General features: G+C 42.0%; 1 protein-coding gene across 7 annotated transcripts in view; it reads left to right on the forward strand.

The window, feature by feature from the left end:
* The window catches only part of LOC131234503 (uncharacterized), a 56090-nt gene extending 37142 nt beyond the window's left edge, over nucleotides 1–18948 (forward strand). For 2 of the 7 annotated variants that reach the window (XM_058231432.1, XM_058231433.1), the window contains 3 exons: nucleotides 2542–2588; nucleotides 17941–18094; nucleotides 18509–18948. In XM_058231432.1, coding sequence (XP_058087415.1) covers nucleotides 2542–2588; nucleotides 17941–18094; nucleotides 18509–18846 — 539 coding nt within the window. In that variant the 3' untranslated portion in view covers nucleotides 18847–18948. Of the gene's footprint in view, nucleotides 1–2541; nucleotides 2589–17940; nucleotides 18095–18508 lie in introns of those variants that run through there. The other 5 variants (XM_058231434.1, XM_058231435.1, XR_009165730.1 and 2 more) reach the window with 4 other exon arrangements.
* Nucleotides 18949–22916: the final 3968 nt, after the last annotated feature.

Consider the following 22916-nt stretch of genomic DNA (forward strand, 5'->3'; position numbering starts at 1 on the left):
AAAGATCGCAGGTGAAGCTTGAAATGCAAACCAGTATTTTAAATAGCGGTAGTGTGTTGCGTAGCGTTCAACCCTCCGTAGCGGGTAGCGTAAGCTACACAATACTTCTATTTTTTAATTTTAAAAAAAGAGAAAAATATGATAAAATATTAAATAGTAAGAAAAAAGCAAAATATATAAATGTCACATTCTTCAAAAAGACATACACCACAGTGGACCCCACGCATGTGGGCCATGCCATACACACACAACAGTGGGCCCCACGCATGTGGGTCATGCCATACACACCACAATGGACCCCACGCATGTGGGTCATGCCATACACTGCAATGGTCCTCATGCATGTGGGCCGTGCCATACACACACCATAGTGGACCCCACGCATGTGGGCTATGGCCGCGCATGTGGGCCATGGCATAAAACACTATGGAGGACCCCCACACATGTGGGCTGTGGCATAAAACACCACAGTGGACGCATGTGTCCCACGTGATGGTTGGATGGGTCAAATCTATGCCATACACACCACAGCCCCCCATAAAAAGAAAAAAATTAAAAAAATGAAAAATAACCACAACATTTCAGCATAAATAAAAAGAAAACTCATTAGCAATGATTAAAAGGCCAAAATATACCTTAAATAGAGATTTAATCAACGGAAAATTGATTTTTGGGAGCTATGTTTCCATGCGGCTGCGAAAAGAGGGATACGCGATTTCTCCCTTGTTTGGGCTTCAATGCTCATGAAATTCCTGTAAAATGATGCTCCTGTAATTCCGATTGAACTCCAAAAATCGGATTTGAGAAAGCACTCTTTGAAATCTTGGAATCAAGCTTCAAAAATGGGAAACTTGCGGCTGCTGTGGCATTGCAATAAGGCTGTTCGAAAGCCCTATTGCGATTGTTTTAAATTAATAAACAAAAGACTTATAATATGAGTCTCCCACCACCTACTCAAAAGGAAAGATGCCCAGTCACCACCATTTAAAAACAAGTTTTTAACTAACATGACTTTTATTTTAAAATTCTTATGGTAGTCCTGAGGTGTACGCGATATACCCTACACGCTACGTATATGTAGCGCACGCTACAACCCTTATAGCGTACACTACTGCGTATTTATGCTATTTTATACGCTACGTAGCATTTTTTGTATGCTACGCTACACGCTACGCTACCACGCTATTTAATACACTGCCACAAACTGAGCTTGAAAAGCAAATGTCCTAATGACCATGCTGGAACTAGATACTCTGTTAATACTGTTTATTTTAATTGTTTTGAATTAAGTAGATTTATGGGCAAGAGTGGATTAGAGTGTTTGCCTTGGTTTGATCAAATTTTGAACAGCCCACCAAAAATGGATCAAGGTTCAGTCTGGGTTTTGAAACATTGATAGGTTATAGCTTGGGTGGACCAAGCCCATGGATATGAATATCAGTATCGTATCGGCCAATACGGTTGTATTGTATCTGTATCGACACAAGACGATATACGATATGGGGTCATATCTTCTTGATACCAAAAAAAAAAAAACCCTGACCCGTATCGATCAGTATTGGCTCGTTTCGGCCAATATAGGGCGTATCGGCACCGATAGGTCCGATACGGCTGATACAGGCCGATACACCCATAAAAGCCCAATTTTGATTTTGTTTTTTTGTTTTTTTTCATTTAAATGATGGAAGAAGCTTAAAAAACTCATTTTAGGTTAGATCTCAACCTATTTTATGATCAAAACAAATGATTTGAATGGGAATCGACAAATAGAAGCGAAGTGGACCATTATGGGAAAAATCGAAAAGAAGGGTAAACCTTCACTTTCTTCTTTATATTTTCATCTACTTTTTGTTGCATTTCAATGTAATGGGCCATTGTTCACTAAATCATGCTTGATTTGTGTTTAATTAGGGCCTATTTGGTTGACCTTCAACAAGTCAAATCGACAGACAACATTCTTATCAAAGAATGGTCCAATCCACCATTGAATATATGGTCAAAATACAAAAAAAAAAAAAAAAGAAAAGAAAAGAAAAAGAACAAAGAAAGAGATTCTTGGGTATCTAATTTTTTCCTATTTTTCTAATATTTTTCTATATTATTTTTGCTTAAAAAAATCTGACCGATACGGGCCAATACGGCCCCAATATTGATACGTGACGCCGTATCGTATCATTTTTCCGCCAGGCTGATACGCCAACCAATGCCGACATTCAGAACCATGGCCAAACTCCAAATTACATCTATCTGACAATCCTGACCATTCCATTGGATGACTTTTGGGGAAGTAATTGATGATTATGGAAAAGGTCAACCATGTTTCCTTTCACTTTCCATTTTTTCCTGCACAAACCTGGGTGTGAATTTTGAGACATGCCCCTTCTAATGTAGGGTTGATGTGATGATCAGTTTCAATCCCATTCCTGTAAGCCATGTTTATGAAATTGAGCAACTGACAAGTGAAGCAAAGCAAGTGACATATGTTCTAGGTTTTCTCATTATTTATGGTTCTGAAAAAGATTTTTCTTTATTGATGTTCAGGTCAGGTCGCATATTGTGGTGCAGATGGTTCAGCTTTCTGTTTCCAGGTAATTTTTCTCCCCACTTTTTCATATTAAAAAAAAAAAAAACAGATAATACACATGCTTGACATCCACACCAACAGAGGAGTCCTATCTGCATGCATAGATGAGGTAGCTCAACATCCCTGATTAGTTGACAAACTCTTGGCTAAAGACCTGCTTAAATGTACCTCCAGATGAGAATTAAATGGAGCATGGCCTGATCAATGTGCGCTTGCAGCCACTGCAACAAATATTGCCAATGTTATGAAAATCTTGCAATATTGTTGTGAAATATCAACCAAACGATGTTACTGTGTTAATTTTGCGATATTAAAAAACTTTGGAACATTTCAATTTCACACAATTTTATTGCGAAATTATCTCAAAATTATCAAATCTTTCTAGTCAAATTCTGGTGTATCATCATATGAATTATGCATTAAAAATTGTTTGTTTGTTTATAATAAATATTTTAATTTTTAATTTAAGTTAAGATTGCAGACCAAGAAGTTTCCCAAAATTGACCACTTTTGTTACCTTGGGTAAATAATTCATGATTGTGGAGAAACCTCAAACTGAAAGGGAAACTTTACATGATAGATATAAGACCATCCATGCTTTATGGGATATAGAGTATTGGGCAGTTAAGGAACAACATGTTCATATGATGAGTGTATGGCAAGATGAGGAAGGATAGAATTAGAAATGAATGGACTCAAGGGAACTTAGGAGTATACCCAATAGGTAATAAGATGAAGGAAAGTAGATTTAGATGGTTTGGTCATGTGCAACAGAGACCAAGAACTGCACTGGTCATGTGTGAGTTGGTACAAGTTGAAGGGTTTAGAAGGGCCAGGGGAAGGCCCCAAAAGGATGCGGATGGAGGTGGTAAGAAAAGTCTTGATGACTTGTGGTCTAACTGAAGGTATGGCCCTTGATGGAGTGGAATGGCAGAGTAAGAGTCATGTCGAAGATCCCAATTAATTAGGATAGGGCTTACATGATGATGATGATGAAGATTTTTAATTTTAATTTTTAATGATATATTTTTTTAAGGATGAAAATTTATTAATGGGTGCAGCAACAACCCAAAAGAAAACAAACAGGAACTATACAAACCAAAGGGCCCAAGAGAGGCCCAATCAATGCACAAAGCAAAATGAAGAAAATCAAAGAACTGCACCGGTTAGGTGTGAGTTGGTACAAGTTGAAGGCTCTAGAAGGGTTAGGGGAAGTCCCTAAAAGGATGCGGATGGAGGTAGTAAGAAAAGACTTGATGACTTGTGGTCTAACTGAAGGTATGGCCCTTGATGGAGTGAAATGGCAGAGTAGGAGTCATGTAGAAGATCCTAATTAATTAGGATAGGGCTTACATGATGATGATGATGAAGGTTTTTATTTTTAATTTTTAATGATATATATATATTTTTGAATGATGAAAATTTATCAATGGGTGCAGCAACAACCCAAAAGAAAACAAACAGGAACTATACAAACCAAAGGGCCCAAGAGAGGCCCAATCAATGCACAAAGCAAAACGAAGAAAAGCAAAGAACCGCACCAGTTAGGTGTGAGTTGGTAAAAGTTGAAGGCTCTAGAAGGGCCAGGGGAAGGCCCCAAAAGGATGCGGATGAAGGTAGTAAGAAAAGACTCGATGTCTTGTGGTCTAATTGAAGGTATTGCCCTTGATAGAGTGGAATGGGAGAGTAGAAGTCATGCAGAAGACCCCAATTAATTAGGATAGGGCTTACATGATGATGATGAAGATTTTTAATTTTAATTTTTAGTGATATATATATATATATATATATATATATATATATATATATATATATATATATTTTAAGGATGAAAATTTATTAACCGCCACAACAACAACCCAAAAGGAAACAAACAAGAACTATACAAACCAAGGGCCCAAGAGAGGCCCAATCAAAGCACAAAGCAAAACAAAGAAAGCCAAAAAACATACCTTGGCTCAAATGTGGGTAGAAGAGCTGGAGTGGATGAAAAGGAATAAAAAAAAAAAAAAGATTGGAGAAGAGCAACCCAACACAAGAGAAGCAAAAACAAAAAGGAACTAGAGGACAATTAGCCCAACAAAAAGGAGAGATCATTGTTATCCATCGTAGCAAGAGAGGAAGCCCATTCCTTCACCACTATTGTGATTCGAAAACCCACTGAAGGAGCAAGGGAGAACAAGTTTCTGAAGCATTGAGCGTTCTTTTCTTTCCAGATTTCCAAGAGGGAAGCCAAAAGCGTCATCTGCTACACAGGTCTGAGTGCAGTCTGGATATGAGCATCCTGCCAAGCGTGGAACAAGGCAGAAATGTCTGTTGGCATAACCCAGAAGAGTTTGAATTTAGAAACAATCGAGCTACATATGGTTGATACAAATGACCAATGTAAAAAGAGGTGAGGAATGGATTCTGCGTCTCTGCAGCAAAGGGGACATGTTTGGAAGGATCATTCACGGACGGTAGAGATTGTCGGTCGTAAGCGTTCTTCCTCTAGTAAGAATACATGTAAAAGCCAATACCTTAGGAGAGGCCTTTTAGGACCAGAAGAAGGAAGGGAATTGAAGAAGAGGGGTCGGTCTTCCCTCTCTGATGAGACTCCAGAAGGATTTGTAAGAGAACATGCTAGAAGAAGAGAGAGACCAACAGGGGCAATCTTCCTCTCCGGGGACCGCTTGAATGCCAAACGTAGAGCTCTAGAACTTCAGACTCTAAAGGGCTCGTTTGCAAGGGGGACCAAGCACCCGAGCCATTGACAGAGACGTAGTGAGCCATAGGGATGGAGGTGTTGGAAGACACTCTGGTTAGAGAAAGGGAGAGTTTTGAGAGGGGCTTGTTGGAAATCCAATTGTCCAACTAGAATCTTTTCATAGATCCATCTCCAAGGCTGAAGGAAAAGCCTTCGCTAAAGCGGGGAAGATTGGAAGAGATGACCTTTCAAGTGGTCGAGGCTCTATAAAGTGAGGATGGCTTAGTGAACCATCCTCCTTCCTGAACTCCGTATTTTGGAAGAATGGTTTAGTGATATTTTCTCGTTGATATCTGGAGAAAAACCACAAAATTTGAAATATCCCAAGAAACTACCGAGCTTAGAAATTGCCAAGGATGATAGTTGTCATTATGCTTGCAGGGGGAGATTTCCTTTGGCCCGTCCCTCAAAATGCAAATGGTGGGATTTGGTAAAATCTTCTTTTAACAAAATATACTCCAAAACAAGGATGTATTGATAACATGCTAGAGTTGTTATCATCAAGTTCTCATTCTAAGGGTGGACACATGGGAGTCTGCCCATGTTTTTAATGTACAATGCAATTGGTCCTAGAATTGCAACAACTTAATTCTTCATTCAGATCTAGAATTTCTACAAAGACATCAGCTACACTCCAAGAGATGTCATTATCCTTTTGTCTGCTCAATGGATAATGTTTAGGGTGTATTTGGATGCTCAATCTGAATTCAACTTGAATCGTTCAAAGGAATTGATATCACTAACCACCGTGGTTGATAGAAATAACCTTGTATTTCTACTTTGGCAATGCACAAACAAAATTCACTCTTACACTGCCAAAAGTGAAAAAAATGGTGAACCCATCAATAAAAATGGATTGGCTCCCTAAATTAATTCAATAAAGAGGGCCCACCAGAGTGGTTGCAACATAATTTTAGTTTACAATGATGACCAAACCCCTAATATATTTCGATTGGCTCAAGCTTGGCTTGAAACAATTGTAATGGTATTTGGAAGCTTATAACTTCTTAAGGATAGAGTGGGGTAGCCCCATGTTGGTTATTTTCACTTCATCAATTGAGCAATTATATGGGTGAATCTCAATCTTGAGTTCCTCAATCTGAGCCATAGTCCAGTCTGGTTCTTCAAGCATGCCAACAAAAGAAAGTAAGACACTAGGGCATGGTACTCCCATACCTAGCATGTCTAGGGTTGCCTTTACTAACCCATTGAAGATAAGCTTGATTACTTATTCAGAGATGGATCTCCGGCAATTAAGAACCCATTGTGATGTTCCGATTCCCTTCCGCTTACTACATCAAGTATCGTTGACGAGAAGCTAGGGGTGCTTGTTGTGTCAAAAGTCCCCAAGATCCTCATGGAAGCATTTTAACTAACCATTCTATTCTTTTGCTTGATTTCCATGGTTGCGTCTTTCTGCAAAAAAATAAAAATAAAAATAAAAATAATAAATAAATAAAATAAATAATTTTAAATAAAAAAATAAAGATTTCTAGCATTGCAATTGGCTTGGTTTGGCCTAGTCCAACCCAAAACTGGACCAATTTATACTGATCGGAATGAAGGCCTGTGGATTGGACTAGGTCATGAGTTTTAGGCCCAATAACTTATAGGGCTGGACTCATGTTTTATTTGCACAATGGTCCAACAAGTAGGCCCTACCGAACCTAACTGATATGGCACTAATGGGATGAGTATTTGGTTGTCGGGTTTGGTTTGGCTTTGCTAAGCAAGATTGTTGACTCATGGGCCTTGACTGTGACTCGATTTGGTCCTTAGCTCATGGAATGACTAGAGTATGCTTTTGCGTAGCCCAACCAGTTGCATACCGAATGATTTCCATGTTTACCTTGAAAAAAAAAACTTGATGATCTATTTCATTAATTTTACATTGCTTTTTTGCTTTTAGCTTTACACATGCTCAAAGCAAAGAGCAACTGTGTCATCTTGGGCACACGTGAAGAATTCTGTACATTTGAGCAACTGTGTGATCCTTAATTTTGCCATGTTTGGTGATCTTGACCATTGTTCTAAGGTGCACCACCTAAATGGGGAATTGATGTAAACCTGAGATCAACTAGAATCGACGAACACCAAAAACTCAATGTCATACAAGAAAGGGAGGGATGGGGAAGGGAAAAATTAGGGAATTGCAATTTGCTAATCCAAACGCCACCCAAACAAGAGGAGAAAGGGGCTCTCTCAGCTCTCTTTCAGACTTTCTTAAATTCTCATTTAAATATCCCAAAACTAAAGCTATCTCAATTACAGGGAAATGGGGTACTTAACATTGCATATCCAACTAAAATTGAGGTTATAAAACAAGGTCCATGGTTTGAATTAGCAAATCCAGTTAAATCCGCCACCCAACATTAGATTGTTGTATGGTGGGAATGTCATTTCTGCCATGTAACATGCTCGAGTTGCTAATTGGCAAGAATGTCCACCACCCATCATTCTTCTTTATTGGACTCCACTACTTAGAGAGAACTCATCATTGAGTAATTGTCTTCATTCCTCTCTCACCGAATCACCATTTAGCACGTTGTGGTGCATATGCAACTCGGCAAATGGAAGTGATGGGCTTAATCATTAATATTTTTGATGCGTCATCACCTTTGGTCCTCTCAGTAGGTGGCTATTAGATGATGATGTAACTTATTGATTGGTTGTATCGTTGGGGTCTTTTGCGCACCCGGGTATCCTGAATTTTTCCATGGGCCTAAAATAAAAGGGCTTCACCATCGCCTCAGATCAAAGATGACATTCTGATGTTGGACCTTTAGAAATCCGTCACCCATTGGGCCATAATTAGGAAGACAGGTATGTAGCTAGTGAGATATAATTGTGGCATGGATGCTCTTTGTAAAGTTGTGTTATAGGAAACTCTAAAATGATGCAAACATCCCCTAAGCATTCATTGCTGGTTCACTACACCACATATCAACTAGCATGGAGAAAGTATCATTGACATCAAAATCAACTACTTTGATGATGATGCCCTCTTGATTGAGGTAGTGGCCAATAATACCAAGCCTTGATCGGCGTGAAAGGATGTAGTTTAGAGACGACTACCATCACATGAGTGCAATGGGTCTCTCTTGATGGTCATCCATCATATAACCACCTCCGTTTATAATTGGATATTGGTTGTTGCCATGGTATTAAAAAAATGGTTACTTCATAGCTATTACGTAGCGGTAATAGTGAGATCCGTTATGCAATACGGGTCGTAATGCCCATTTGAAAGAAAAAAAAAAAAGCCCATAACGGTCCTATAATGATCATGACGGCCGTTATGGGCCCATAACGGGCTGTAACGAGGCTGATACAAGCCTAGAATGGACCGATATGAGGCATTTTCTTTTTAGGAAAAAAAAAGGTTACAGGCCGTTATGTTCCATATTGTAATGCCGTAAGACTAGCTGTTACGACCACCATTACCGTTATTGAATACTTTGGATATATATATATATATATATATATATATATATATATATATGGGAAAAGGTACTATGCGGTCGTGCTCCTGGGAACTTCCCATGAGGTCGAGCTATGTGGGCCCCACCGTGATGCTTGTCGACCATCAACACCGTGTATTTGATGGGTCCCCTTTAAATTATGGGATATCCCAAAAATCAGCTGTATACGGAACTCAAGTGGGCCATACCATCTAAAAGCATGTGAAGACATGCCTAAAACATGTAAAAGCACTTGGTGGGGTCCACCTGAAATTTGGATGCGTCTGAAACTTGGTCTTAATCCTCATCCAAGTAGGACACACATAATGGATGGGCTGGATTTGCAAACCACATCTCGGTGGGCCCAACAAATGATTATGAATTTTTTAATGGAGGGTAGCCCCTCTCAACTTCTGTATGTGGTGTGGCCCACACAAGTCACGGATTGACTTGATTTTTGAAACCTAGGCCCACCATGGAATGGTGCATCTAACTGATGGGGTAGATGTTCGACAAGCATCACGGTGGGGCCCACACAACTCGACCTCATGGGAAGTTCCCATGAGCTCGACCGCATAGTACATTATATATATATATATGTGAAAGATGATGACATATTAAAAAAGGCCAAGACCAAAGGAAGCAAAAATACAAAAATGCAAATATACAAAAGTACAACAACACCCAATGGGACTCCCCCAATATGAAAAATGAAGAAAAAACTAAATGCACTTCCGCCCAAACCTTCATATTAAGAATTGCCCTTTTGAATACTTGCACTGGCCCACTCAATTTTGCTCCTTAAACAACGTTGATTCCTTTCCCACCCTAAGGCCCATAGAGTTGTCAATAGGCTTAATCGCACCGCCTTTACCCTTCTTTCCCTATCCCCCTGCCATGCCAAGCTATGAGAAACTCCCCAGTCGTTTTCGCGAACACCCATAGAACCTCGAAATATTATGAACAAGATCCCTGAGCTCTTTGGCTAAAACACAATGAAGGAATAAGTGATCTGCTGATTCCGCATCTTTGAAACACAACAAGCAAACATTTGGGAGATACATATTCCGCTTGCAAAGATTCTCTATTGTTAGCACTTTGTTCCTGCCTACTAGTCAACCAAATGCTGCCACCTTCAATGGAGCACCATAATGCCATAGATATGCCGTTGCCACAATCTCAAAATGATCCTCACCCGCACACAAAAATCGATAGAAAGATCTAATCGAGAAAGAACCTGTCTTCGATTTGCACCATCGCAAGGAATCCACTTCCAAAAGTAGTGTGGATATCTTTCCTAACATCTCAAGAAATATAACCATCTCTTCAAACTCCCCATTCGAAAGATTCCTTTTAAAATAGGGCTCCATGTAACTTCCCCCCCTCTTATCGAATAACAATTGCTCACGACCTTCCCCTCAACCCTAGCTATCGTAGCTAAAGATGGAAACCTCACAACTAGACTCTCATCTCTCACCCACCTATCCTCCCAAAATCTAATTCTTTTACCATCCCCTAGTGGAAACCAATTCCATCCCATGATCACTCCTTTAAGGATGCTACTGTCTTCCAAAGGTGAGAAGAACGATATAAAGATGATCCCTTCGTCCACCACTCTTCATCCTCAACCCCATATTTTGTTGCTATTACCTCCCTCCATCTAGCCTTTCCCTCCACTCCAAACCTCCAAACCCAATTTCCCAAAAGCGGTTAATTCATCTCTTCTAACTTTAAGATCCTCGCTTTTCCTTAAATCGTTGGTTTATGTACATCCTCCCATTTCGAAAAATTCTCGCATGAAACCAATGACATCTCCTTTCACGCGCTCCCCGAATTTATAAAAAAATGCTATCGGGAAACCGTCTGACCCTGGAGCCTTATCACTGCCAATTCTTCCATTGCTTGCTTGATTTCATCTGTGGAAAACGGTTGTTCCAACGAGTTTGCCTCTTCAGGCAACATTGATTCAAAATTCAAATTGTCGAGCACTGGCCTAATGTTCGTATCCTAAGTTAAAAGGTTTGTATAGAATTTTATTATGGAATCACAAAATTCTCTTCCCCTCGATCCTTTCCCCATCTACCACTAATGAAGAGATCTTATTTACTTGCGCTCTCGCACTAGCCCTCGCATGAAAGAGTTTGGTATTCTTTTCTCACACTTTCAACCGTGTTGCCCTTGACCTTTGTCGCCATTTGATCTCCTCTTTTCTCCCCCTGGCATTATATTTAGCTATGTACACTTCCCTCCAAGCCTTTTCCTCCTCCGATAACTGCTCTGCCTCTTCTTTAGAGTCTAACAGTTGGATATGGAGAAGCATTTCATCATTTTCCCCCTCTCGACCAAAAAGAACCTCCTTTTTCCATTTCCCAATCTTCTGTTTTAACTGCTTTAATTTTTGGAATAGGGAAACACCGGCTCCCCCTTCAATTGAAAATGAAGACCACCAATCCACAATCTTCAACCCAAAACCTTCAATTTCTAACCATGCTAACTCAAAGCGGAAAGGCCGAGGTCTCCAATCCTTGTCTCCGACTTCCAAAAGAACTGGACAATGATCCAAAAAAGGTTTAGAAAGGCCCCTTTGACTAATCATCAGATATTTCTCCGCCCAATTTGTGGAAATAAGGAATCTGTCTAACTTACTCATAATAGGAGTCGCATGTCTGTTCGACCATGTGAACTTAGCTCCACCTAATGGAAGATCTATCATCTCATTTTGGAAAATCCATTCAGAATTTTTTTTTTCATGCTTTTAGTAATCTGGCCCCCATTTGACTTTTCGTGAATCTCCTTTATAACGTTGAAATTGCCTCCGAGGCACCAAGGTAAGCCCCACCTCTTACAACAAGAGTCCCAACTCTGCCCACAAATCATTGTGATATTTTGATTTACATGGCCCATGCACTGAAGAGAAACACCACCTGAAACCAGACCCGTTTTCTTTCAGCACCACCAATACTGTGTATGTACTGATCCAACTATCTTCTTTTGTCCAAATATCCGAATTCCAAATCACCAACATACCCCTAGCTGCCCCATCCACGTCTGCCACTAACCATTGACTATCCTTGCCCCACCAAATCGAATCGATCATTCTTTGATATGTTTCCGGCCATTTTGTTTCGTGCAATGCTACCAACTGAATTTTGTATCCTTTACAGATATCTTTCAACTGCCCTCTTTTCTGCGCACACCCAAGCCCCTGCACATTCCATATCATAATCTTCATTTGCCGGTTATTGACCCCTCCTTACTCCCAACTGAAGATGCAGCTACTGCTCTAATCACTGATCTGCCAATGACTTCCCTGCACTCTATTTGATTATCACTGTTTCGGGACTATTTTGGAATGAGCAGTCTGCCCCTTTCCTCTACCCATTCGAAGTATGATACGTAATCCTCCGGTCTATCCCCAAAGGTCACTCCCAAAAAGCACGCCACCTCCATCGTAGCCAGCGTAATCTTCTTCATACCTTGGGCCATAGTAATTCTACCAACCTGCAACTGTCTTTCATCTACCTGACAGGGTTTATGCTGAACTGATCTTGTATCACACTCCTCCCTTCTTGCCGAAACCTGCCTAATTGCTAAAGGGGTTACAAATGCTGGGCTAACACAATTGCCCAACCCGTGTTCGACCAGACTTGGCTGACACAGATCCCCTTCTTCATTGTAAGGAGCGTTCCTTTATCGAATTTGTTGTTACTGCCGAAATTAACCAACAGCCCTGAGGACGCCCCCATCTCTGAGCCTGTTGGAAGTACTCTCTGCGACGAGTCTGGCCAGAATTGAGTCTCGAACGGAAGGGGCAAACCGAGTGTACCTTGCACTGTGCTGTTCATCCTGCAGACTATTGCGCTATCCTTCGCTCTCCACATAATGTCGTCATCCTCAAAGGATCATGTCATATGGAATCTTGGAGAATCTGAGTTGCACGTTTGCTCGCATTCCGGAAGAAGTTTTTGGTGAGGTCCGCTTCTCTGTTCTGATGAAGAGGGGGAAATCTCCGAGTCTCGAGCAATTGTAGGTAGAACCAGGCTTCTGGGTTCACTTATGGGACTAGGCCTTAAAAGATCCCTGCACATCTGGGGACTTAAGTTGTCCCACATGTGTGACACTCTGTTGGAAACACTCACGTGTTAGAGTTCCCCTGCACGTACCATCTATTTCAAGAGCCTCTCGGTTTGAAATACTCTATGAGGTATTAATACATCCTGATGCACTGCCACGTGTCAGCATCACGTTTGATGGGGTGGACGACTTTTGTGCCCCCTTTATTAATTTCTCTACCACATGTCTGCCTGTCTATTCCGAATTCTCCACGTTTGCTGCTCAAACGGTACTCCAACACCCTTCTTGTTCCCACGCCTAGAATTGAGACACGTCCTCTCTTCAGTGTAACGTAATCCACTTGTGTATGGAATCAGAGCTCCATCATTCCTTCAGGCAAACTCCATGTGGGAGTCGAGACCTTCACCGACACCTTTCTGAATATCGGTATGTTCCTGTATGACAGCAACCCTAAACTTTGTCGAACCGACCTTGAGACCTATTGAAATCAGGAATTTTGACAGTTTCTTCTTTCTGATTCTGATTCCAGCGAATCTCAGCTCTTCGCTATTATCTGTGTGGCTATCAATACCCACCGCCGACCCTATACGAGCTCTGATCTCTCTGATCACACCATCTATCCAGAGTTCTAGGGGGATATACCAGATTTGGTACCAGTGTTACTCCCATCCAAAGATTGGCCATTCTTCCCATCTGTAAATCTCTCTGACAAGGTAACCTGATTTTGACCTGCATGCTGCGAAAGCACTTTCTGCATGTTCCTGACATCCCAGAGAAATCAGCGTTGTGTTTTCTTCGAGCAGCTTAAAAAGAATATCTTCTTCCTCTAGACCTTTGCCTATATGAAGTAACCATTGTAGCATATCAGTGTCTTGAGCTCCTGGTCTAATGACTGCTACCAAACAGAACTCAAATGATTTTAACAATTCATTCAGGATCTTCTTTTGGATTCTAACTTCCGGGCCTTCATCTGTCTGACCTTTCCAAACCATTCTGGTATCTGTGTTATCTTGATATTCAGGAGCTTCTGTTCTATCATTAGATGTATTCAATACTACTCTTTGAAGGATCTTCCTGATTTTGTTCCTGTTGCTATCTTGGTAGATTCTGAGCTCTTCGACACTTTCTGCTTAAGCATATCCTGGATATTTATTTTCGATTTTTCCAGACCATATTCTTTCTTTTTACCTTCTATTTTGTTATACCTCTCTGGTTCGTACCTCGTCTTCTGCACTTTAATTTGTTACCCCCAAAACTCTCACCATTAAATTCGTGATTTGCTTTTGCAAGTTCCCCCTCCGAACTCATTTGGACGAAGGCAAAACCTTTGCTCATGATCAAGTTCCTTTTGGCGTGGCATCACTACCTCCATTACAACCCCTGCAACTGAGAAGATCCTTTCGAAATTAACTGGTTTCCATGTTTCCAGAAACCCTTCGACAAACAGTGTTGGGTACGCCTCAAGAACTCGTTTCATCTTCCCTATTTCTTCTTCTTCTTCTTCTTCTTCTTCTTTTCGTGAGACTGTTTCCCACTCTCCTGCGTTGTCCTCTCTTTCATTGATTCTGTCGTCTTCACTTAATATTTCGATATGGATACTGGATATTGTTGACAGACATCCCATAACTGGCCGTAACAACGCTGATACAGGCCCATAATGGACCGATATGAGGCATTTTCTTCATAGGGGAAAAAAAACGTTACAGGGCGTTACATTCCATATTGTAATGTGGCTAATGCCATAAAACTAGCTGTTACAGCCACCTTTACCATTATGGAATACCTTGGATATTGTTTACAAATATCCATAAACCATGATCGGGTTGCGGGTTGTGATCCTTTCTGAAATACGGTGGTTCGTAGTGAAGTGATGTCATGATTAAATTGATTGCAGTGTCCATTGCGCCATGGCCATGGATTCTTCCTCAAACTTGTCAATGCCATGGTTGCCCATAAAAAAAAGATTGATTCTACCAAGAAGCTTGCTAGCTAGATTGTTTCTGTAACAAAGGACAGACCTCTTAAGATGCTTTGACCTGTACCGATTCCTTGTCATAGATCGTGTCTTTGATGATATCTTGAAACTTGACCAGTTTACCATTGAAAATTGGATCTACAACAAAGGGTCAACAACACTAATTTTCTCATGGTAACCAAATCCCTGAGGTTGTCATGTGAATCAATGAATCTCCCATTATAGATCAGGTTTCACCAAAAACAGAACTCTCTAATACATCTAATGCACCATTTCTTGAATGAGATAGCGATCAATTTTCTGCGAGAATTCAATAATAGAAAAGGGGCTATGCTCTTCCATCCGGTGGTTTCTGTCGGCTTCATCATCAACACAACGACAATACAATGGCTTGAGATTGTGGTCATCGAATTTATGAAATTCTGGCCAATATTCTACCACTTTTTCTGTTGTTGTGATGTTCAGACTTCTTGTAAACACTAGATTGCCCATCTCATACCGCACCAGGTGCTCTTTTCTCAGCATTGATGCTCGACCGATAATGTCCCTTTTCACACCGGGCTCGACTGGGGTGGCCTATGGGATGCGGGGGTACACTCGGGGTGGGCAGCCAATGGAACCCATGTGATTTGGGGCCCGTGTGTGGTGGAACTCATGGATTTGGAGCCTATGAGGAGGATTTGGCCGAGGACCTAACCCATGGATGTGGGGCTTGGGCTATAAGATAAAGGGATTAATTCGCCATGCTCTATTAGTTCGAGCTTTTATAGCAACTGGTTAATTGTCCTGTGTCAGAGTGGGAGGTCTCGTGTCAGAGACTCCTCACCGGGAGTGATTAATGCAGGGGCATTTTCACACCGGGCTCGAGTAGAGTGGCTTGTGGGATGCGGAGGCACACTCGGGGTGGACGGCCTGCAGAACCCATGTGATTTGGGGCCGTGTGAGGCAGAACCCATGGATTTGGGGCCCACCGCAATGACCTAACTTATGGATGTGGGGCCTGGGCTATGCGATAAAGGAATTAATTCACCATGCTTTATTAGTTCGAGCTTAGAGCAAGTGGTTAATTATCTTGTATCAACCGAACCGCTCTCTTTGGTTGGATCTAGATTCGTTGTGAATGACTAGAAACTCATCATTAGGAGATTGGATCGTGTAACCAAACGGAACTCCTTGGTCATCAATTACTGCATTTCCGATCATGAGGAGATGTTAGACTGTCTGGTGTTCCTGTGTACGTTGGATTTGCTCCCACCATGCAATGCTAGGCTTTTGAAGAGTGACACCACTAGCTTGATGAACTGCTCTAGGATCATGTTAAACTTCCAAGATCTGCTCTACCGTGTCAGACCACTCTTCAAACACTTTGGCATCATATCTCCCTGCAGTATTCCAGGATCTTCATCCTCTTCGATCTTGATCTTAAGATTGTGTTGTTGCTCAGTGACTCATGGAATTCTCAGTGGATCCTTTCACCCATTGACATCTTGCTGTAATGGTTGCTGTTTGGGCTAGCTTTTGGAATTTAGAGGTAACAAGTGACTTTGATGTGATTGTTGATGATGGGTTTTATGTTGAGTATGATGATGGATGAGGTTCTTGGAGGTATGGGTTTGAGACGGGGTTTTCGCATAGCTGAAAATAGGTGGTATGGGTTTGAGAAGTAGGGTTGTAGTCATCAGAATCTTGGTTGTGTTGGTTGAGAAGGGGAATGATCGCGGCAGATAACCTTGGTAATGTGGGTTTTGAGATGGATGGTTGTGATAGTGGAGGAGATGGTTCATGGTTGTGACATAATACATGATAATAATGGTGGTGGTTGATTTTTTGCTGAAAGCTCTAGTTCATCAACATTGTAAGATAACAGAAGGTTTTGCACAGTGCGTCGCGTTTCAAATTTTACCTGCCTTTTGCAGTCTTTAGATCTCCTCATCTGTTGGATCCAATGCCAGTCCATCATTTACCAATGCACGATCACAACTGTGCCAGCCATTTGTTCTCCGCCAAAATACCTCAGATCTTGGCATGAGCAAACTTCAATTTCAGATCATGAAGCTACAATCAGTGCTCCTGAGTGAATTTTCGCTTAGATTTTGTGATTTGTTGATGGTTGGCGTTCTCACTTCCGAATGCTTCATAATGAAGATTCTTACGAGAAATTGAGAGACTCATGGTCAGGTTTTTATTGAAACCAAAAGCTCAATATCTCACTCAAATATCCCAGAACTCAGCCATCTCAATTACAGGACATGGTATTTATTGATTTTCTGCAGCTAACCGTTAACTAACTTTGAGATTTGTGTGTTAATACAACTATTCCTCTGAACTTCATAACTACTTCTATAAGGAAAAACCTGAAAAAGCTCTCATACAAATCCCATGGTTTGAACATCACAAATCCTACCTTAACAGAGGTGAGCAGGTGCTGTTCCTGGCTGGCAGAAATGCCATTTCTGCCACCAGGCATGTTGGCTGTCAGGAATGCCATTACTGCCACCTAGAACTTTTTGGGGAGAAATGGCATTCCCACCACCCAGCATGCTCTTGGATCAGGATTGCCCTAAAATCTCCAGAACCAATTGCCACCCAGCAATTGGTTGCTGGCTGGCCATTACCACCACCCTGGAACTTGCTTGGTGGGGGAAGTGGCATTCCTGCCACCCAGCATGCTCTTACATCAGGAATGCCCCTAAAATCTCCAGATTGGAAGATTCTTACCCTTGGATGATTAGAGTACAAGTAGGTGACTGTGAAAAGAAAGTACAGCAGCAGTTCACATTCAATGGAAAATAAATGCTGATGGGTTTGGATCTTCAAATAGGGATATTTTTGGGGCATCCTCTATCCAGCGCAAGGCCCACAACATTGATGGTCTGGATCACCTACATATGGGCTCCACATTTCACCCATTCCCTGATGTGAAGGAGCCTATAATTCCACTAAAGCAAATACTAGAAAGGATTAGCCTCTGTTATTGCCTACCTGATCCTTGGGGTTTACTTCTTTGGGCCCCGCACATACAACTACGCAATACGGCACACCTATTCACTGTTTCTAACCTTGTGGGTTGCAATCTGTTTCTGTGCTCACTTGTAATCAGCTTACACATAAAGCGGTGGTGAAAGATCCAATAAGGAATCGGCCACCGCAATTCTTGTGTGGGTCACTGACTGAAGAAGACTCAATACTCACCCTCAACATCCCTATGCCAAATACTCCGCTCCCTATGAAGAAACCTCGTCCTCAAACTCCAGGTGAATTGTGTAGCTAGGTGCAAACTCTCCTTACACATGAAAGGAATTATCCACTCCTGATGCAACAGGAAATGAGTGTCCTGATGTGCCCATTCTGTACAGATGGGGACCTTGCCTAGGTGATCCAGACCGTTTAGTCGATGGGCTCCACAGCAGAGGGCAATGCTTCAATAATCTTCCAGCTTAGATTGTCCCACTGTCAGTGGCCTACAAATAGACAGTGATGAAGAAGTACAGCAATGATGCAGAAAAAAGGCCACAAATTGGATGAGAAAAAATGCATCAACTCTGGGAAAGTTATGGGGTGTCACCTGTCCATTGTGGGCCCCACTTGTAAAGAACAGGCATATCAGGACTATTCATATCCACGTTTTAGATCAAGGCTTCAATGTCTAATCACTTCTCTATTATCAGCTGCTCCGAAGAGCAAGGCAACTCCACCGGACAAAGCCAACAATGGGAAGGAAAGGAAGGATCCAAGTAAAACAATAGCGAAAAACAAAACAAGTGATGCTATGAGCTTGGTTGGAGAGGAAGAAGAGCAGGAGAATCCACACAGTGGGGAGGACGAGATGGGGAATTCAAAGCCTGGAATTGAACCTTTCCCGCCTAAGATAGTGGCCATGCATAAAGTGAGGTGGAACATGAATAAGGGTAGTGAGAGATGGTTGTGTTACGGAGGAGCGGCTGGGATCATACGGTGCCTGGAGATCGACTTGTCTACTGCTCCCTCTCGACCCCCACGTAAGTGATGAGTTATAGTGATGGAGAAACAGATGCATCTGTAGACTCTTATCAACAGGTAGAGCTGTATATAAATGGATTGTTTATTTATATCAAGGTAAATTATTCAAGTAGTAGAGTTTTGTGGTTGTTGTTGTTTGTCTGACCCCACCAGCAATGGTACATGGGTGCCCACCTTGTGGTAATATAAGCCATTGATCAGGTGAGCCCCATCATCAGAAAGGTCCATGTTTCCACTCTCCCTTATTAGGTGGTCTTAGTCATTGGATGAAAATGGGAAATTAAAAGCCAATGGTCCACAACTGGGGGCCCATTGGATGATGGGATCATCTGACATGGCCAGCCATTAAATGATTCAGATCACAAATGGTGGGTCCCTGCGCCTTAAGTTTTTAAGGCCAAGTAAATGCTGGATCGAATGTTGTGTGCTCCTTATATGTGGCTTGCAATATGATGTTTTAACTGTGGTCAATGTTTCTTGTTGCCTTGCGGCCAGTTTTGAATGTAACAGCAAATCACTGTTTGGATGGAGGTGGCTCCAAATGGAAACCACGGCTGTCTAATGAGGGAGATGATAAGGTAGAGTGGTGAGTATTGGAATATCGTAAAACCATCTCTCTGAAACACAGGTGGCACAGTAATGAATCAATCAGGACCACTCATCTTGTTTACAGCACCAGGGATGGAACTTGGTACCAAAAGTAAAGGGATTAGATGATGCTAGGTATTTATCAGTGTCCTTAAAAGCAACGGTATAAAATGATGCAAGTGTTATAAGTGAAGAAAAGTGAGGGGTGTTATTTTCAATTAAGTACTCTTTTGGAAATATCAGCCTCTAGAGACAGTTTCCCCTGAATGTTGTCCTGACTGATGGGTGACCCTGCGGTGTGTTGTGGAGAGATGGTTCTCGTAGACTTGTTCAACTGCTCTTGTATCATCTGCCACACACTTGACAAGGTTAACACAGGTTCTGCCCATTCGGTGTGTGCAATTCAGGCTGGTTGGCCTGCAACCCAACCCACAACTCGACCTGAACCCAATCCAGAGTCCATGCTCAACCCAACCCACAGCCCAAATGTGTGTTTTTAATCCCAACCTGAGATAACCTGACACATTTGCTCAACTTGAACCCGACCCAAATTCAAATTGGGTTGGCCTATTCCAACCCGAACCCAACCCGACCTGACCTGAACCGACCATAACTTCAGTTGGCTTAATCGATAAAAATGTATGTTGACTGGGACTGTCAATCTGGTGGGATGCTATCTAGTTGAAACAAAGGAGAAAATCCTGTGTTCGGACAATGATAATCTAGTTGTGTGTTAGACCATTTGGATCGGCTGTTCTCTGTTCTGAACTGATTGACCTTTCAGGCCACTGATCGGTAGTGCCAGCAAAGGGCTGGGACTATAGGGGCTAAAATCATGGAATTTCGAATAGGCCTGACGCAATAGGCAGGGACCTCACTTCAATGATATCCGGGCTTGAACCTGACCAGGCCCAAACAATTCAATTAGAAAGTTACGCGGCCCAATCTCCTTGATTTCTCAGACATTGCCCATCCATATGGTAACCCACCAAGTCAACCATTGATTAAAAAAATGGCATTTCATGTTAACCTTGTTGTGTTGGACATAGGCCAGTGGGGCCCACTGGTGAGCAATCACTAGTGGGTGGGTCCGTTCATCTGCTCCAGTAGTAGTTAGGCGGACCTCTAGATCTAGACCATTCATCTTCGGCTTTGTGGAGGTTCCATATCGTGTAGACCATCAGATCTTGAGGGCTCACACTTCCGCACATCCTACAAGTGGTATCAGAGCAGCTCGACGGCGGATCTCCGATTTATTATTTTAATCAAAAAAGACATGCTCATAGTGGGAGCTACCACGTTGGCATGTTGGTGCAAACACTCCCAGGCTTCTAACCAGCAGCTTCTTACCCAGGTATGTCTTTGTACAAAGATTCTTCGGTAAGAAACCTCACCTCATGTTGAAGATCTCAAGTTCTGGACCCGGGCTTGAAAGCTAGGCCTGGGTTAATGATGAATGGCCCACGAAGCTCATTGGTCCAGTCAAATGTTTCAGTGGGCCACCTTAAAAGAAAAGAATGGACGGTTTAAAGACACTTGTGACTAGTTCCAATTTACCAGAACTACTTAGTCTAAAGGCACTCGTGGGAGCTTAAAATGTGGTTGAGCTCTGTGGGCCCTACATAACTGATCTATGTCGTCGGACCCATCCGATCAACTAGATGTATCCTTTTATGGTGGGACACGGGCCTAAAAATCAGGCCAATCATTGACAATAGTGGAGAGTAGATACACATCCATTAAAACCTTTATGATTATTTATAAGCCCATTGAAACGTGGTACAGATTTCTAGCTCTTCACATGGTTTAAAATGGTATGGCTCACTTGAATTCTAGATAAGGTTGATTTTTATTTTTTATTTGGATATCTCATGTCCTAAACTAGACGCACTCTAGCTATAGAGCTCAACATTATAGTACCATTTTCATATATATAAAAATGGAGATCCCATATCCTAGTGCTTAGCTGTGTACCAGTTTTCTTGGATTCTCCTGAGAATTATTTATGAACTCATTTCTAGCCCAATTGGAGCCGGTGCAGCATTTTCTCAAACACATGGAGTGCACCTTCAATTTTCTCACAGTATGCAAAATAGTAGCAGCAATTCACCATTGATCAAAAGATCATTAGTGATTAAAACGATCATCAACCGTGATGATCAATGTTGATGATAGGATCCATCATCAACAATGATCATTAACGGTAATGATCGGATCCATCGCTAATGGATATGATCACTGATAATAATAGAACTCTCTTTATATCTAAACACTTTCTTTAAAAAAAATCTGATGATAATGTAAGACCTGTATCCTAGTCCGTACAATTCCTTAGACTTTCGCGATTCTCCCGGTTGAATTCTGACAAACCTGCAACCTGTAATCAGCGTTTGCTCGTGACCCTAAGTCGCATCCTGAAGATCTGAGTCGGCTCGACTCGAAACTTATACCATTGCGACCGCACCGTCGCTGCGGTTCCAACGCCGCGTCTTGCGCACCAATGCAATACCCAGGCCAGGAGTTGTGGGCCCCTATATTTCGAAGAAACGCCCCGCGTTGGGAATTCCGAGAGAATCTCTACAACTCCTCACATCAATCCATCAATCAATCAAGTCAAATACAACTCATACCCTACCCATCCCTCTCTCACCTAAAAGTCAACAACACCTATACCTATCCCATCCCTTCTTACCAAAAAGTCAAGGCAACCCATCCTTCCCATGACATATCTCTTACATACCTCTTCTCTCTCTCTCTCTCTCTCTCTCTCTCTCTCTCTAATTCCTCACTCCATTCCAAGCAACTCCCAAGGAGAGGATGTCCAATCTTCCTATGGAGAAGCTATGGTGTGGCCCACTTCTTACCATACTATCTCCCATCCTAGCCATACAACCTTCATCAACTTCCATCATAGGGAAAGCCAAGGAGTTTAAGAGTCCAATGATCCAAGAAGGAGTGAAATCGGTGGGTGATCTTGGGATTTCCTCCATTGATTTCTATTTGTGGGCCCACTTATGGTGGGACCCACTTGATGTATGCATTGTATTGAGTGTAGGGAGGGCCCATAGTGGCGGGGTCCCTCCCTCTCTCTCTCTCTCTCTCTCTCTCCCTTTTTCTTCCCCCTTTCTTTTATGATGTTGTGTGACCCACCTGATTTGTGCATGACATATCCAGACCGTCCATCTAGTGGGACATCCACAGTCCAGCAAGCAGGCCCATTTGCTACCCGTTTTTGGGCCTGTGTGGCCGGTCGGTCACACGAACTTGGACGGAGGGGAGAGCTCAAATACCAGCCTGATTCAAAACTCTGGTGGGCCACGCTAACGTGGACCCACCCTGATATATTTATTTTATCCTCATCGTCCAGCTGTGGACGGTGAGATGGAAGCTGATTGGCTGACGTACCTCACTCCACACCGTCTAGTCTCTTGGATGGTGTGACCCACCTCACAGTATATGTTTATATATATATATATAATATAATATAAT

The sequence above is a fragment of the Magnolia sinica genome, chromosome 19 (genome assembly GCF_029962835.1).
Source record: "Magnolia sinica isolate HGM2019 chromosome 19, MsV1, whole genome shotgun sequence".
NCBI lineage: Eukaryota > Viridiplantae > Streptophyta > Magnoliopsida > Magnoliales > Magnoliaceae > Magnolia > Magnolia sinica.